This window comes from Pecten maximus, unplaced genomic scaffold, assembly GCF_902652985.1.
Source record: "Pecten maximus unplaced genomic scaffold, xPecMax1.1, whole genome shotgun sequence".
Classification (NCBI taxonomy): domain Eukaryota; kingdom Metazoa; phylum Mollusca; class Bivalvia; order Pectinida; family Pectinidae; genus Pecten; species Pecten maximus.
The window spans coordinates 5,101-22,024 of NW_022979447.1; the positions used below are offsets into that span (position 1 = coordinate 5,101).

At 34.8% G+C, this 16,924-nt stretch overlaps 2 protein-coding genes across 2 annotated transcripts; one reads left to right on the forward strand and one right to left on the reverse strand.

Moving 5' to 3' along the window:
- Positions 1 to 1,410: 1,410 nt before the first annotated feature.
- Positions 1,411 to 13,461, reverse strand: LOC117318652 (major centromere autoantigen B-like; the record flags this gene model as incomplete). Its single annotated transcript, XM_033873614.1, has 3 exons — positions 13,407 to 13,461; positions 2,366 to 2,610; positions 1,411 to 1,884 (listed from the first exon to the last, which is right to left on the reverse strand). Coding segments are annotated over exons 1-3 (774 nt in total), but the record flags the coding sequence as incomplete, so codon positions are not given.
- Positions 13,462 to 15,137: 1,676 nt separating this feature from the next.
- On the forward strand, positions 15,138 to 16,707 carry LOC117318654 (the record flags this gene model as incomplete). The annotated part of the gene is made up of 3 exons (XM_033873615.1): positions 15,138 to 15,765; positions 16,079 to 16,201; positions 16,309 to 16,707. Coding segments are annotated over exons 1-3 (1,126 nt in total), but the record flags the coding sequence as incomplete, so codon positions are not given.
- Between the last annotated feature and the right edge of the window lie 217 nt (positions 16,708 to 16,924).

Sequence of the window (16,924 nt, forward strand, 5' to 3'; positions counted from 1 at the left end):
GAAAGCGTCGTGAAAAAAATGGTTTGAAAAGGATAACTGTATAAATATAACGTGTACCGTTACGATTTTCGAAATCAAGTTCGCAACGGGAGACTGAAGTTAGTTCCGAGTTCCGAGTTCCGAGTTCTGTTTAAGTAAAACGGAACTCGGAACAGAAAAACGGAACTCAGAACCAGTTCCGAGTTCCGTTTAAGTAAAACTGAAATATTATGTATTAGCTTTACTGGTTTAGGTCCCAGTTCCGAGTTCCATTTAAGAAAATCTTAAATACTATGTATTAGCTTTATTGGTTTTGGCCCAGTTCCGAGTTCCGTTTAAGAAAAATGGAACTAGGAACAAGTTCCGAGTTTCGTTTAAGAAAAACGGAACTAGGAACCAGTTCCGTGTTCCGTTTAAGAAAAACGTAACTGTAATGTATAAGCTTTACGAGTTTTTGTCCCAGTTCCGAATTCCGTTTAAAAAAAACTGAAATAGTATGTATTAGCTTTATTGGTTATGGTCCCAGTTCCGAGTTCCGTTTAAGAAAAAAATGAAATATTATATATTAGCTTTATTGGTTTTGGTCCCAGTTCCGAGTTCCGTTTAAGAAAAACTGAAATACTATGTACTGTATTAGCTTTATTGGTTTTGGTCCCAGTTCCGAGCTCCGTTTAAGATAAATGTAACTAGGAACCAGTTCCGAATTCCGTTTAAGTAAAACGGAACTGGTTCCCAGTTCCGAGGTCCGTTTAAGGATAACACGATTGGTGTTGTAAAATTACGAGACATCGTTGTGTTGTAAACTCTAAGGGAGAATGTTACAACGTAGTTTTCGTTCATGGTACATTTCTTTATTTTCACTATTTTGTAAATGACAAGTAGCTTGTAAAAGCAGCTTTCTAGATATCGCGAAATGTGAGTCCATGGAGGGGGATATGAGTTTTTATTTGTAGGTGATGTATCTATATGTGTGAAGTTAAAGTACACAAACTAAGCAATAACTGCAAAGTATACAGTGCACTCTGTCTAAACCGGACACCGTTGGGACCACAAAATAAGGCCGGTTTGTAGAGAGTTCCGAATTGTAGAGAGACTACTTTATATCGTTGTTGAATGCAAAAAAAAAAAAATGAATAAAAAATATCTTATAAGAAACGTATCGTTGAGTTTTATTTGTGTATACAATATCTGAATTGATTAACGCGTTTCATCAACACTGGCAATACGACACTATGTTAAACGTTAGACTTTTGTACATGTACAGTACATTACATTGGTTGAAAAAAATCACTGATTGTCTTTTGTTTTGACACGGCCTTCTTCAATATTATCGAATCCTCGGTGATTCTTTTTATTTCAGCTAAATGTGGTAAGTACCGGTCATCTTCCTTTTTCGCAATTTTTTTCTATTTTATAAATTAGGTCTAATACGTCACCGTAGCAGAGATCAGTCTCATTGTTGCTTTCGTCTTCCGTTTCAGACTCGTCGTCTGAGTCTGAAGGATCAACCCCTCTGACACTTTCTAAAAGTGTAGTTTCCCAGTCTGAGGAGTTATCCTCAATTTCTAATTCGTCCTCAATGTCTGCGGCAGTCGCGAGATCTATGTTTGTGAGTCGCAGTAATGCAAGCGGTATGTCGTCATCATCATCCACGATTTCCTCATCCGGGTACATTTGTGCAGAGGGGTCCACGAAGGGGAAGCCGGCCTGCATGAAACATGTTTTAACTGTAATGTCTGTCGTTTCATTCCAGCTTGCGCTGATCCAGTATACACAATCTAGCACAGTAACACATTTTGTCATTTCTGTAGCATTTTGTACGGAGTCCAGCTTTGCTAGTAAATGACTCATTAGTCGTTTTCTGTACCTTGCTTTGAAAGCTCTGATGATGCCGAGGTCGAGCGGCTGAAGTTTTGAAGTGGTTCCGGGAGGAAAGAATTGAATGTGACATTGGTTAATTTCAATGCATTTACATGCGAAGTCGCATTATCTAAAAACACAAGGATGTTGCGTTTTGCTTTCCGCATATCATTGTTTAATGCCTTCGCCCAAGATGTGAATATATCTCCCGACATCCACGCTTTTTTGTTAGCATACCAGTCCACTGGTAATCTGGATTTCGAAATGTTTTTGAAGCACCTTGGATTTTGGGATTTTCCAATTACAAGTGGCTTTAATTTTTCTCCCAATGTACTGCAGGTTAGAAGGACAGTCAGACGTTCTTTGTTTAATTTTCCACCTTTACAAGCTTCCTTTTTCGCGGCGAGACTTTTATCTGGTAAGGCACGAAAAAAAGACCCGTTTCATCGCTATTAAAAATGTCTCGAATATCATAACCAGAGACCAGTTCGGGAACACGGGATTTGAAATCATCGACAGTACTGACATCAACATCACCACTTTCACCTGAGACTTTGTAAAATCCAATAGAATTACGCTCCTTGAAACTAGTAAGCCAGCCACTAGAAGCTTTATAATCTGTCAGACCAAGATCAGATGCAAATCGCATAGCTTTTTCTTGCAGCAGTGGACCACTAATAGGTAAGTTCCTAGCTCTAGCTGGCGAGAACCATTTGAGTGTTAATTCGTTTAAATCTCCGTATTTGGAGCCACTATTAAATCTTCTCCGTGCTAAAGGGACATTTTCACTGTATTGACGTCTTAGTTCATCTTTACGACGCAAGATGTCTGACACTGTTGAAGTCCCTCTCCCGTATTTTTTTAGATAAGTCCTTCTGTGTAGGCTTAGGAAACACTTCAGAATTTTTTAAGAGGTCTAATTTCATGTCCAGGGACAATTCTTTTCTTGTCCTTTTAGGCGATGAATTTTCTCCGTCTGTTAATGACCGTTTAACGGGTGTGCGTGTCGCCATGTTTTCAGCCAAATACGATACATGTACATTTACCAACACATAACACAGTGGGGATACATTGACAATAATTCATTCTTTATTGTACGTAACAACTGTTCAGGTGTTTATCCCGCCGTGGCCACCTGTGAACGGTGATGGCAATTGTCAATCGATAATTTACCTGTGCGGTAATTACAATTACATAGACACCCGTCTGGAGCCCCGGAAGCCACCGCGAAAGGCGAAACATGAATGGGACCGACGCCAGTTTATACAGAGTAGATTTACTAGTGTACAGAAGGAATGGGGCCGGAATATATATGGCTTGATTACAGAATAGACAGAGTCCGGATTATGTTATTTACTATAAATAAAGAAGGGAATTTTCGGGACCAAATTATTTGGCCGGTTTTGGCAAATATCCGGATTAGACAGAGTCCGATTTGGACAGAGTGCACTGTATTTCATACACCATTTTGTTTTTCAATATGGCTTCTACTGTTGAGGTGAAATGTCTATATGACGCATGGGAAAAAAAGTCTTTAATTGGTATTACTGAAGTTTTATTCAACACAAATAAAAAAAATACAATTTCATTGAATAATAATGAACAGTTCTTTCATTGGCACCTGAAACATAGAAATACGCGGGGTAGCAGGAAACTTCTAAGGAGCTGTTGCCAAAGGCCTTCCTTGTTATTCGCTGCCAATGATTAGACTGAATGATTAGATTAAATCTAAAAATTTGTGATTAACCAATTCGAATATATGGTATCATTAAATGATTTAACGATATCATGAATTCTAATTGATGATATTATTTAATGAATAAATTATATCAACAATTCGTATTGATATCACTTTATTCCTTGAATTAATGATATCAATAATGGAATTATTCATATAAACAAATAGAATAAATGATAACGATTAATTATGTCTTCCCCGTAAGTTTCGGAGAGACATATTGCTTTGTTCCCGCGAAACTATTAAATTTATTCATACGTTTGTTTCCGTGCGATAACTTGTATTCTTGTTAACAAATCGTCTCCATTTTTATTTATTTATTTAATTTTTCAAGCTTTTTTTTGCATAGGAAAATACAAAAATATAACCCATATACGTTTATCTTAAACGGAACTCGAAGCTGGAGTTCTGTTTTACTTAAGGACTCACACAACTAAATAATTTACTATATGTTATTACTAGTGACCCAATCCCTTTATTCGTTCGTTTGAAGTTCAATTGATGTGAAATTTATATCAAATTAAAGTTTGAAGATTTTTCTATCGGATAAATGCCGTTATTGTATAGGTTTAATGGCATATAAGAGCACACGGGTACTCGGAAGACAGTAACCCCGACATTAACAGTACACTGAGGAACCCCTACCTGGGGAATTCCCGCCTTTTTACACCTCGAATCCTACGTCATTCTATTTTCAGTAGGAGTGTATATTTTTGATTTTCCAAACCTCAAGACCCTACACTTTATTCTCGTATATAGAAAGTACCCATTTCATATATTAATTACTCCGGAAAACAGCTTCAAACCTAAGAAACACATTCTCCTCAGGGACTTGGTTTACGTGAAACATAAGCTGATTGGCTGATTTAGTTGTGTGAGTCCTTAAACGGAACTCGGAACTCGGAACCAACTTCAGGCTTCCTAGTTATAGTGGCCCAAATGAGTCGCCTTACCTGTACACTGTGTTACAATAGTTTTGCATTGTAACACACGTATGCACGTTACTGTTAAAGGTCTAAAACTTATTGGAGCGATAGCTCTTGCTTCCTTTTAAATGGTTATACTGAAGAAGAAAAAAAGAATAAACAAACAAACGAACGAGAAAAAAGGAAAATAAAAAAACAAAAGGAAACAAAAACAAAACACGATCATACCCCATTCCCTCGAGTTTGTTAAAGATACTTTATCTAAAGATGTTTAAGGAACATTGTTTTCTTTTATATTGTATAGGTACCCAATCTTAAGACATACAGCAATACCCTTTTACTGTTGTCGTCTATATTCCGGCATTTGAAAGAGCTGTATTCAAGCAGTGATTTAAATTTAATTATTTAGATCATTCGTATGTAAATTGCGTATCTTGGTAACCACATACACCCGTCATAACACAACAATTATAAACATCACCACAGCCTATATCCCATGGTACGTCTCGCTTACGCCTGCCATATTACATTTGTACTTAAAGATAATATTTGTGGTACATTAAGTTATCAAACACATTTAGAACAACGGAATATAAATGACTGAATGGAATACTGTCGTGTTAATATACTTCTTGTGCAAAAAACAAGATGTAATATTGACATTTACTGTGGGGTGTACCAGAGGTTTACCAGTCATATACACCACACAGGTTGGTGTTTAAGTCCTCATATTTTACCTTTGGTTGAAGTTTATTACAATATCTTCCTTATGATGTTCATATGTGTGTATACAATAAGCATGTTTGTATACTGCCCCTTCGTGGATTTTGAATAATGATATAAACATAATATTATTAGCCCTATTTTCTAACATGGCTTTTGACTTATGCAAAATATGAAATACTACATACCTCGACTTTACACGGTCTTGGAATAAAGTCATTCAGTTATTGGTAACAAAAAGACAAATTTGAATAACTTCTGAGTTTGTTACCTACAACGATAATAGTATGATTTACCACCATTTTATATTAATATTATGTGTGGCATTTGTCTGTATATCGTTTGCAAAACCAAATTGTTGTATATGTGACAGAATGTATACCGTCATTTGTAGTGACATGGCAACCGCTTACTTCCGGTATCAACATACCGGGCTTTCCGAATGTGTAAGCCTTTAGTTATATAGGTCAACGAGAAAAAATAAAAACAACTTTACGAATCCGAATTGTTAACATTATACATTATCTATCTGGTGGCGGTGGCCGAGTGGTTAAGGTATCCCAACTCATTATCACTAGCCCTTCACCTCTGGGTTGCGAGTTCGAAACCTACATGGTGCAGTTGTCAGGTATTGACCGTAGGCCGGTGGTTTTTCTCCGGGTACTCCGGCTTTCCTCAACCTCCAAACCTGGCACGTCCTTAAATGATCTTGGCTTTTAATAGGACGTTAAACAAAATAAACCAAACCAAACCAAAATCGACTCTGATCTGACAAATTAGACATAAATTAGAATTGTTGATAGCGACTTTCACGGGTCGACTTCATGAGGCCCACCTCATCACGTCTGAATATGTTATCATGAACTAAAACGGCTTGTTTAGCACCACTCAAAATACCTCCATTTTCCTGATTACGACCCTCCTTTCTTTCTCCGTTGAGAAGAATGTCCCTTGCTCAAACGCTTTTCGCAGCTCTTGGCACAGGCGTGCTAGAGTCTTCAATGAGTCAGCCATTGCTCGCAAAACTATAAGTTTTCTAAGACGTGTAAAACGTGTACTCTCCCGGATGTTATTTCCTTGTACTCTTTCAGGAGTGTCCATGCACATTGATATGTTGATGTATTTTTTCCTCTTTAAGTTTCTTGTTCCGTTTTTGTTTTGTGTTGTTTGGTTTTTTTTGGGGTTTTTTTTTTGGGGGGGGGGGGGGGGGGGGATTGCGTTTTTTTGTAGGTTTTCAAACCGAAATACGGGGGGAAAATAGATGGAGACAACCATTTTGTTGTGACATTTTAAATTCTTCCATTACATCAATGTCTATTCGATAAATAAATTAGATATCCCAAGTTAGGTTCGATTGCGTGAATTTATTAGGAAATAACAGGTGCTAGTGATAGATTTGTGTCGGTTATAGACAAGTTAGTAATTAACATGTGTTGGTTATAGACAGATGGTAGTTATAGTCAGATGCTAGTTATATGCAGGTGTTAGTTACAGACAGTTGTTTGTTATGGACATGTATTAGTTATAAACAGGTGTAAAATATCGGCAGGGGATAGTTATAGACATGAGATAGTTATAGACCGGTGTTAGTTATAGACATGACATCACCCGACATATACAATTATCTGATGCAATGATACACAAAAGATGGTCAAAACTTTTGAAACAATCATTTTTGTTGACAAATTCGTTTTTATTTTGTTTTGGTTCCATGTTTTTGCGTTAGAGCAACAGGTGATAATTTCTCAAAATGTTGTTAGTGTAAACAATACGGTGGCTTGCTACATTTGCATTTCAGATATCATTAGAATTAGAATGGTGGATATCCATAAATCGAATTATGGATATCCCTAAATCGAATTATGGATATCCATAAATCCATAAATCGAATAATAGTCCCTAGGGATGGGGAAATACCCCAATTCCTATATTTACAACAGGATTGTGTTTATTTCTTGATGCCCATGCAGCAATACTATAAATGCTTATAGGGTGGGGATGCAAATGTTTTTTTAGAAGCTATAAGTCCCTAGGGGTAGGAATAGCCTCCAGGACCTATATTTAAAACGTATCAATTGATTTATATATTTATTTTGAATTGATTATCTTAAATCAAAGACTATTTAATAATCATTTTATCATTACTTGTATTAACAATCACATTTCACAAATTTACAATGATCATATGTAACAATATAAATTACTGAATAATTGTGTTGCCAAACAGTTACCGCAGCGCTAGTTTAGAGAGTGATTTCATTTTTAGTTTCAATTATCATTATTAAATTTCTAGAAACAATTGTCTTTTGTTGTCGAAAATGATAAATTTCCCTAGATTTGAAATATCTTTAATATTTCTTGTTTCTAAAAGTTGCTCAAATTTCTGCATACTAGGTTTTCGTTAGTAGTACGGTTTGATGAAACGTTTTCTGATATCTGCGTAAAAGCTACATTTTATAATGAAACGGTACTCGTCTTCAATATCACCAGAGTTGCACAATTACAAATTCTATTCATCTGATTAAAACGTCCAATTTCAATATTCAACTTCAACTTCGAAGGTGATTCAACTTATGAGAAGACAGCCTATTTATTTAGATGCTGCGTACGTATACATAGTAGTAAATGGTTCGGATTGTATTTCAATATTCATGTATATGTATCTACTCTTGTTGGTGAAAAAAAAACATTTGAAACTGTTGAATGTTTTACGAAAAGGCAGTCAAAAGTGTCAAATGTTTGGGTTTTTTTCGCTTTAAAGCAAATTATACTATTTTATTATGCAAATGTATATTGATATAAAGACACTGCCTGTTGTCTAATCCTTTTGTTGTCAAAATAAAACTTGTTGAAACCACAACGTAAGTTTGGAGGGATCTCAAAATTAATATACAAAATGTATGAACAATAAGAGATCGCGGTTTTAAAAAAACAAAGCGACGATATACGATGTCTGATCACAACAAAAACATTTTGTTTCAGGCACGTAAAGTTTGCTGTGGTTTCTTTAGATGGAAGATTAGTAATTTGTGCGATTAACGTTAAATATAAAATCTATCGGTGAAGTTGTGGATGAGGTGGAAAAGTAAATCTACATGTACGTGTATCCGAACTGTATTGAAAGCTACTTTCGTTTTCTATTGTTATTGACAAATAAACGAGCGCGATATATTGGCAATGTGTTTTTCAGCCAATCAGAGCAAGGTGCTTAACGAGGTTCTTAGATCGTAAATGACACTCGCCTCACTGATTTATGGAAATTTAATATGCGCATGTCTTTTTTTCGGAACTCCTCTAATAGTGCAACCAGACATAGGGGTCGCTGATTTATGGATATTTAAAAATGATTTACGGATATTTAAAAAACGCGATGAATTATGGATATTCATAAATCGCCTGTAAATATCCATAATTCGTATTTTAATATCCATAAATGAACTATGGATATCCATAAATCGAATTATGGATATTATAATTAATTATGGATATCAAGAATTATTTATGGATATTCATAAATGAATTATGGATATCCATAATTCATTTATGGATATCCATAAATAGTGACTTTTTTCCACTTTGGCTTGCCATAGTGATACGACCAGTCTGATTTACATTTCACACCATCGGAAACTGTACTACCGTTCCGCATAGATGAAACAAATCACGTGGGATTTACTATTCTAGTAGACTAGATTATGTGTGCTTGTTTCTCGAATTCCATGGGCACCGGGATTGCTGCGCTCTCACATAGGCCATGCCTAAAATTATATTAGAATAAATGTTTCCCTTGTGAGATATCATTTTTTAAAAACTTCACCCACTAATGGAAAATCACTCATATAAATCTTTAGTGTAAACGTATAATAAAATATCTGTTCTATAACTAATGAATTTAGCACTGTAATAAGAGCGCAGCTCTCTAAATACTGGAAAACGGTACCTCCAACAAGAGTTGCCTCCCTTCCCATACATACGAACAAAGAAAATCGTATGGTTCAAAAAACCGGTACCGGAATGGCTCAAAACCGGATGTAGTATTCCCATGGGCAAAAATCTTGAACAATATCAACACCAAAGTCTCACTATAGTGTTTAAACATTAGTTATATATGACTTTTGTTCTCAGATGAAAAATAAGTAACAAAACAGCGGTATGTTTTCGCTTTTATTTTTATCATGTCGTCCGTAACCGATCGGGAATTACCGAATTTCATCGTCTCCATTCACGTCTGACCTAGATACATTGTACATAACAAGACATACGAGTACGTTAACGTTGGAATTAAACTCAGTATAGGGTCCTTTTAATTATTTTTGTATGTGGTTCCAGTCTGATCTGATCAAAGGTAGGCATTTGCCGATAACACTGTGTTATGATCGATTCTATCGTAAATATTTAGGCCGCCTTTTCGATAAATTTTCTCAGCGTTAACGTTAGGCTTACGACAGGCACTTGACTTACATTGTAAACAATAACATGCCGAAAGACAACTAGGCTAGGCATATGCATAGGAAACAAGTGCCTATCGGTTACGTCCCAGCTTTTTTATTGTTAGTTACAGATGATACGATGTGTCTGACTCGCAATGTTTATTATAATTAGAAGAAGGTTATATTATCTACAGAACATGGGGCTAGTAACCATTTAAAATGTCCGGGTCTAGATTCTAGTATAGTATATAAAGCCCATGTGATAACCCTAGATTTTTATCATTGATGAAATGCAGGCTTAGTACATGTGTAGTTAGTCTACATTAGTCAGCAGAAATAAACATAGATCAACATGGCACATATGTAAGTTGTACCAAGAATAATGATTGAATTTTAAATGAAATTTATCTGAAAAATAATTCTTTGCAATGTTTATAAAATAATTGTCATATTATACTGTTGAGAGTAATAGATAAGATTTCTATTGCTAAGTATAGTAACTGTTTATTTCACAAAATATTGCCTGAAATTAATAAAAAGGAAAGTTAAAACAATCTTTTGTACTCAATGTCAAAACATACAAGGACTGTTTTATTGTGTGTGTTCTAATTAGGTGTTTGAAGTACCAACACTTCTCCAATGCCCGGCATGTTCTTAAATGACCCTAGCAGTTCATTATATAATGAGACTCAATTTAGAGGGACATTCCTTCTTTCAGATATCAGAACCATGTACATTTTTTACTGGTGAAATCCACTTTTGAACAGGGAAATAAATCAATGCCAAAATGTACAGAAAAATGATGAATCCTACAAAAATACTGACTGGCTTTCAAGTAAAAAATGATATTTTGGTAGGAATAAAGAATTTTTAGGACTTAGAATTTGGAGAACTTGTGTTAATTACCCTGCAAGTCAAACCGTTTGATTTATGTAAATTAAAGATTCGAAGATTTACTATTTGGGAAAAAATCATATTTTCCATTAAGTTTAATTTTGATGACCTAACCTTTGAATTTAAACTAATGATGGAATCACCCTTTAAATGAAGTAAACCAAATTTAAACCAAATGTATTACAATGTTTATGAACACATGTAAATGTACAGTGTAATATGATTTAAACCTTATAAACAACTGCTGTTAATTTCGAAAGCCTGGAAGATTATAGAATTTCTATAATTATTTTACAATTAATCATAATTACAAAAGGAGAGTAATTGTCTATGGTGTTGACTCTTAGTAGGTTTAACTTAAATTTGCTACAAATTCTGATTTAGTGGAGACAAGAGAATACATGTACTTACAATCAAAATTAATTAACTCGAACTATGATAACTCAAAAACACTGATTATAAATTAAAGTATATCACTGGTCCAAGACAAAATCTTTGTTTTTATAGTAATAAAATATATATAAGATAATTCAAAGTTTGACAACTCAAAAAACTTTGATATAAATAACTAAATTTAAACTTTCAACCAGATATTACAAAATTGACAGAACATTATAATTATATACTGATGTAATCCCAAAGTTGATTCATATTTTATTTTTAAAAGCGCACAGTGTTAACTGTTAAATGAATTTCTTTTAACAGTTCTCTATAAACAGATCTTCAAATCATATGTTATAAGTACATGTCCTCAGTCCAAAGCGGTTTTGCCCAAAAATGAGTTGAAGTGACTGAATAACAGTTCAAAATGTTCTATATTCAATTCCAAATATATGGTAGAATCAAATATTACACATGGTAGAAGGATCTTCAATTCAAGTCCTTTAAAATTGATATAATTTAATGCACCTTGGGTCTGTAGTTTTTTTTTTTTTAAAGTAGGGGACCCGTGTTATTAGTTAACTCAATACAAAAACAGAAATTATATTGAATATTGCTATTGGAAATAACACAAACTTTAATAGAAGTATCAGAATGGGATATCTGTGCAATAGCATATATGTTTATATATTTATGTACATGTGTATATATATATATATATATATAGAATAAAACTTGTAGAAACTTTGTGAATCGATCAAATATATATATGTATATATATATATTTATATATATTGGCACTATGACTGATCCACAATGGCCTAAGTAGTGGGACCAAAAAGCGTAAAATTGCCGAAACTTCTAAACTTCCAGATATGAAGAAATCAAACATATCCTTCATGGATGAAAGAGACTTGATTAAGGTACTTTTCAAAATATTAGATTTTTTTTTGATTTTTTTTTTTTTTTTACCACAGGGTGTCCTGTTCTGTTACCCTATAGGGATGGTTTATAGTAATAATTATTAAATTCATATACAGAAATCACACTTTTTGGCCTTATTTAATTTGTTCAATTAATTTGTTAAATAAAAGCGAGTTTACAACCATCACTACAAATATTTAATAGCAGTGGCGTCAATATTTGTTTAAAGTCCATATTTGACAGTGTTATTGAGTTGCATGCTGTCAGATTGAATTGAAACTGTGTACATTTTTGTGTCAAGTTATACATAAGTGTATATGCATAAACTGAAATCATAAATTATCCTTTATCCACTTTCATGTAAACTTATATTAGCTGTCATGACCTAGCTAAAATATATCTGCAGGCCAATATCACATTTTAACTTGCCTATTTGTATCAATTTGTCACTAAAATTATTTTGAGCATATATTTAAGCATGTTTTGGGAAAAGCTAGACTATAATTTTTTTTGGTATGAGTAATATGTATTGACTCATATTTCAAGGAACAGAAGCCTAGGTCAAGCACGAAACAAAAATATTGATTTCTAATTATTTTCAATATAATTGGAGTTGTAATATCCATGCTCTTATATATGTAATTGACTGCAGTCTACAATAGTGGGATTGATACCTGCAGGCTTATATATATATTTGCAAATCATAAATTTGATTATGTATTTTATTTAAATGAAATCAAAATTTTAAGTTCTAAGTTCAAATTCCAAAATCATAATATGTCTTTTCTTATTTTAACTTGTTGATAATTTATTTAACTTATTTGAACGATTTATAGTTAAATTCAGAGGCAAGTATATGTAAATCAAAATAATTATTGTACTTCTATTGAATTTGAATACTGTGCTTAAAAAAAACATATTTTTTGTTATGAATTTGATATGATACAGTACAGATGTATTTGTTTTTCTTTTCTCTGGTTGTGACATTTCTTCTATTCTGAGTAAACACAAGATTGAAGGGAAATGTTTATTAAAATAAAATGCATTTTCACTTCAAATCCAAGTGTATTTAGAAACCATTAACTGTTTGTGTAATGAACAGTTTCATGAAATTACTTTGTCCATGCATATAAGCAAATGGGTAGTGCAGAACTTGATATAATATCATACACTTTAAACAATCTTTACTGGACATTTCCTGTTTTGTGCCAACTAGTTTTACCATTTGGGCATATATATATATATATATATATATGTAGATCTAAGACATTAATTACAAGGCGCGATTTTCTTTTTTTACGACGGTAGTTATTTGTATTAAATACTAATGTTACCATATCACTTTCTGGAAAAACAACGGTCCAAATACCTGTGTAAACCAATGTTTCAAAGGAATTTTATTACTTTGGTGGCATTGTTTTGGACGTGATAGTACGTGATTTTGCTTGCTTTTTATTGCACGCCATATAATGATAACCGGACTTCGGGTTTATTTTTACATTAAATATTAGCCGGATGTTGTCGTCACCAAAATTGCGAATGAAAGTTTACCTGCTATCCTGGAGAAATCTGCCTTCACCCTTGATGCTTCGCCCCCGGATGGCATACTTATGTATCTTCTTGCCAAACTTACGATTACTAAGCACATAGAATATACTGTTCTGTAAACTTGGCTTTCGGATACTCTACCAACTGAATCACCGATCAATTTAAAGAAAGCTCCCGTAGCGAGAAATCGGAGGGTAAGAACTTAAGTCAAGAAGCACTTGCTGCAGCTGTGATGGGGACTGAATTCCTCCTTGTTGGCCTTGCAATAGTAGCTGTTTCTATCAGACTAGTGATATATATCAATGTATCTAGCGAAAATCTGAAGCAACTAAAAGTTTCTTCACTTGACATTCCTCCGAGACTCACTCTGGGAAAAAACACACGATTTCTCCTTCCCTGTCCTCTTCTGCGTCTCAATCGACCTAAATGAACCATATTTGAGGTTGCTCTGTAGCTACCTCAAATATTTGAGGAAAATCTCAAATTTATTTGAGAAAAACTGCATATTTTACTTTTGAACAAGTGGATTTGAGGAAAATCTCAGGATTTGAGGAAAACTCAAAATTTGAGGTAAAGTTGAGGTTGAGGGCGGATTTTGCAAGCCATTTTGAGGAATCTCCTGCAATTTGAGGAAATCCTCAGATTTGAGGAAATTCGCAACACAAGTATTTTCACACAAGCGGGGCCTGGTCCGGTATGTGTTCCCTGTGCTTCATTCCTATATATAGCCTGTTATTTGTTCTCTTGATATCATTACAGTATATAGCGCTGTATGTGTTCCCTTTACATCATTCCTGTATATATCCCGTCTTTGTACATTTTCATTGATACCGTATGTATGCCTGTCTCTGTAAGCTTAACACCAATAGCGTACATATTCCATTAAACCGCTTTATTGATTTTAGCTCACCTGTCTAAATGGCAAGTGAGCGTATGCCATGCCGAAACAATTTTACTATGTTTTATCTGTTTAATTGAGCTATTTACCTGGTACTAAAAAAGCAAGTTTACATATTTCTGCATTGAAGCTAAAAACATATTGATTTTAACACATTGTTCCTACTAGATCAATATGTTACAATATGATTTGAAGTTTATTGGATATTTGAAACCAAAATAACAAATGAAATAGCAATAATGATTATTTCATTTCATTAACAATCAAGAAATTCCTTTTAATGAATGTGAACATGTAAAAACAAGACAACCAAGAATACTGACATAATAATGGAACAAGGGCAAGGTAAAAATGAAAATGGCAATATTCACGCATATTGCAGATAAACCACTAGAAGTCCCAGGTACTGTGGAAGAGTAAACGTTTTCTACGGCATCGACAATCACTAATGAGAGAAAGCATAAAACACACCAGACGTCATACCGGATAAGGGAGTAGAACATTTCCAAATAAATAATGATGTCGACCAAAGAATTTTCCCTTTGCCTTTATGAAACTGCGTCAATCTCGATATCACTAGCCCTCTACCACGGGGTTGCGGGTTCGAAACCCACGTTGGGCAGTTGCCTGGTACTGACCGTAGGACGGTGGTTTTTCTCCGGTAACATCGGCTTTCCTCCACCTCAAAAACCTGGCACGTCCTTAAATGACCTTAAATAGGACGTTAAACAAAACAAAACAAATCCAACTTAGGTCCATCAAAAGTAAGTTAAATTTGAGAACACAAATCGATGTTGATTTCGAGTAACGTAAAATGATATTTTTTTACAGGTTGACAAGATGATATAGCCACAGATGACATGGAGAACGATGATGAAAGGAACAAACGGGATAAAGAAGACCCTACCACGACAACGATTGACCAATCATCTTTTACCATAGCAAAAGCTGATAGTGGCTATGGTTCACGAAGACATGACCCAACACCAAATACCACAGCAACAGCTGACCGTGGCTATGGTTCACGAAGGGATGACTCAACACCAGATACCATAGCAACAGGTGACCACGGCTATGGTTCACGAAGGGATGACCCAACACCAGAAACCATAGCACCAGCTGACCGTGGCTATAGTTCACGAAGGGATTACCCAACACCAGAAACCATAACAACAGCTGACCGTGGCTATGGTTCACAACGGGATGACCCAACACCAGAAACCATTGCAACAGCTGATGGTGGGAATAGTTCACAACGGGATGAACCTATGCCAGATACCATAGCAACAGCTGACCATGGCTATGGTTCACAAAGGGATGACCCAACACCAGAAACCATAGCAACAGCTGATGGTGGAAATGGTTCACAACGGGACGAACCTGTACCAGATACCATTGCAACATTTGACAGTGGTCATGGTCGTGATGCACTAGACGATAAGTCAGTTGGAAAACTTAGAGAAGGTAAGATATGATTTATCATTATGTTACTGTCGTCAATAACGAATATAAGGAAAGTCCTGTTACAGCACTATAGCTAGAAAGCCTTGTAAGCATCGCCCTGTCCCAACTCTTACCTAACTCTGATAGCGTTAAAGCATTGCTAATAAACAATGAAGTGATAGCATTTTCTTAACAATTTTTTTCTGATAGTGTTGAAGAATACCGATTTAAAGTCTTATGAAAATATCATATTAGAGCATCGAAACAGCAATAATACTTGATAGCTACGAACACTATTAAGCTTGAACACCGTATGCATTAATTATTTCCTCAGGATGTGTCATGCAAGTTAACAGTGAGATGATTCAGCAGCATCAACAAACAGATATGCGGCTAACTTTGACAGGTGACGGTCCAACCGTTGTTGGTAAACATTCTACTGTCATATACAACGTCAGTAAGTATTTATGATTTGATAGTCTTTTTATGGGCAATTTTTTTTATAGAACTATTCTTTGTGCTTTGATATCATCAAAATAGTAAAAAATGAAATTCTTCCCACAGGTGGACCAAAACGTAAACATGATACCACGGAAAGTTCAGGTTGTCGTGACAACCCCTCCAGTAAACGCCCGAATTATGAAACTAAAACAATATCTGAATATGGCTGTAGTTCGTCTGGAGTGAGTGAGACTTTGGACGACGGTGATAATTCAATTATATATGACTGTAAAAGTAATTACATGGACACATCAGATTGCAGTGGCTACTCATCCGGCACAAAACCGAATTTAGATGCTAAACCAATACTAGAACATGGTAGTAGTTCATTTACTGATCGGGTGACACCAAATATCACCGAGAAATTTGAGGGCGGATCGTGCAATACAAGATATATCCATGCCGAGGGCACACATCTTAAAAATGTTCGTGAAGATTCAGCAGTTTCGGAGTTTAGACAAGGTAAGAATCCATCATGGTCGTACACGTGTTTCTTAAGTCGACCAAGGTTAGAATTTCTTAGGTCAAACACATGTTTGAGAAGTCGGAAATGGCACGAACCAATCTAGACTGTACTATTCCCCATTAACGCTTTATATTAGGATTACATAGCTGTCTTCATATTTAATCATGCAAAATCACCATTGTTGTCATCAATAGTATATTGTGTCGTCATAGT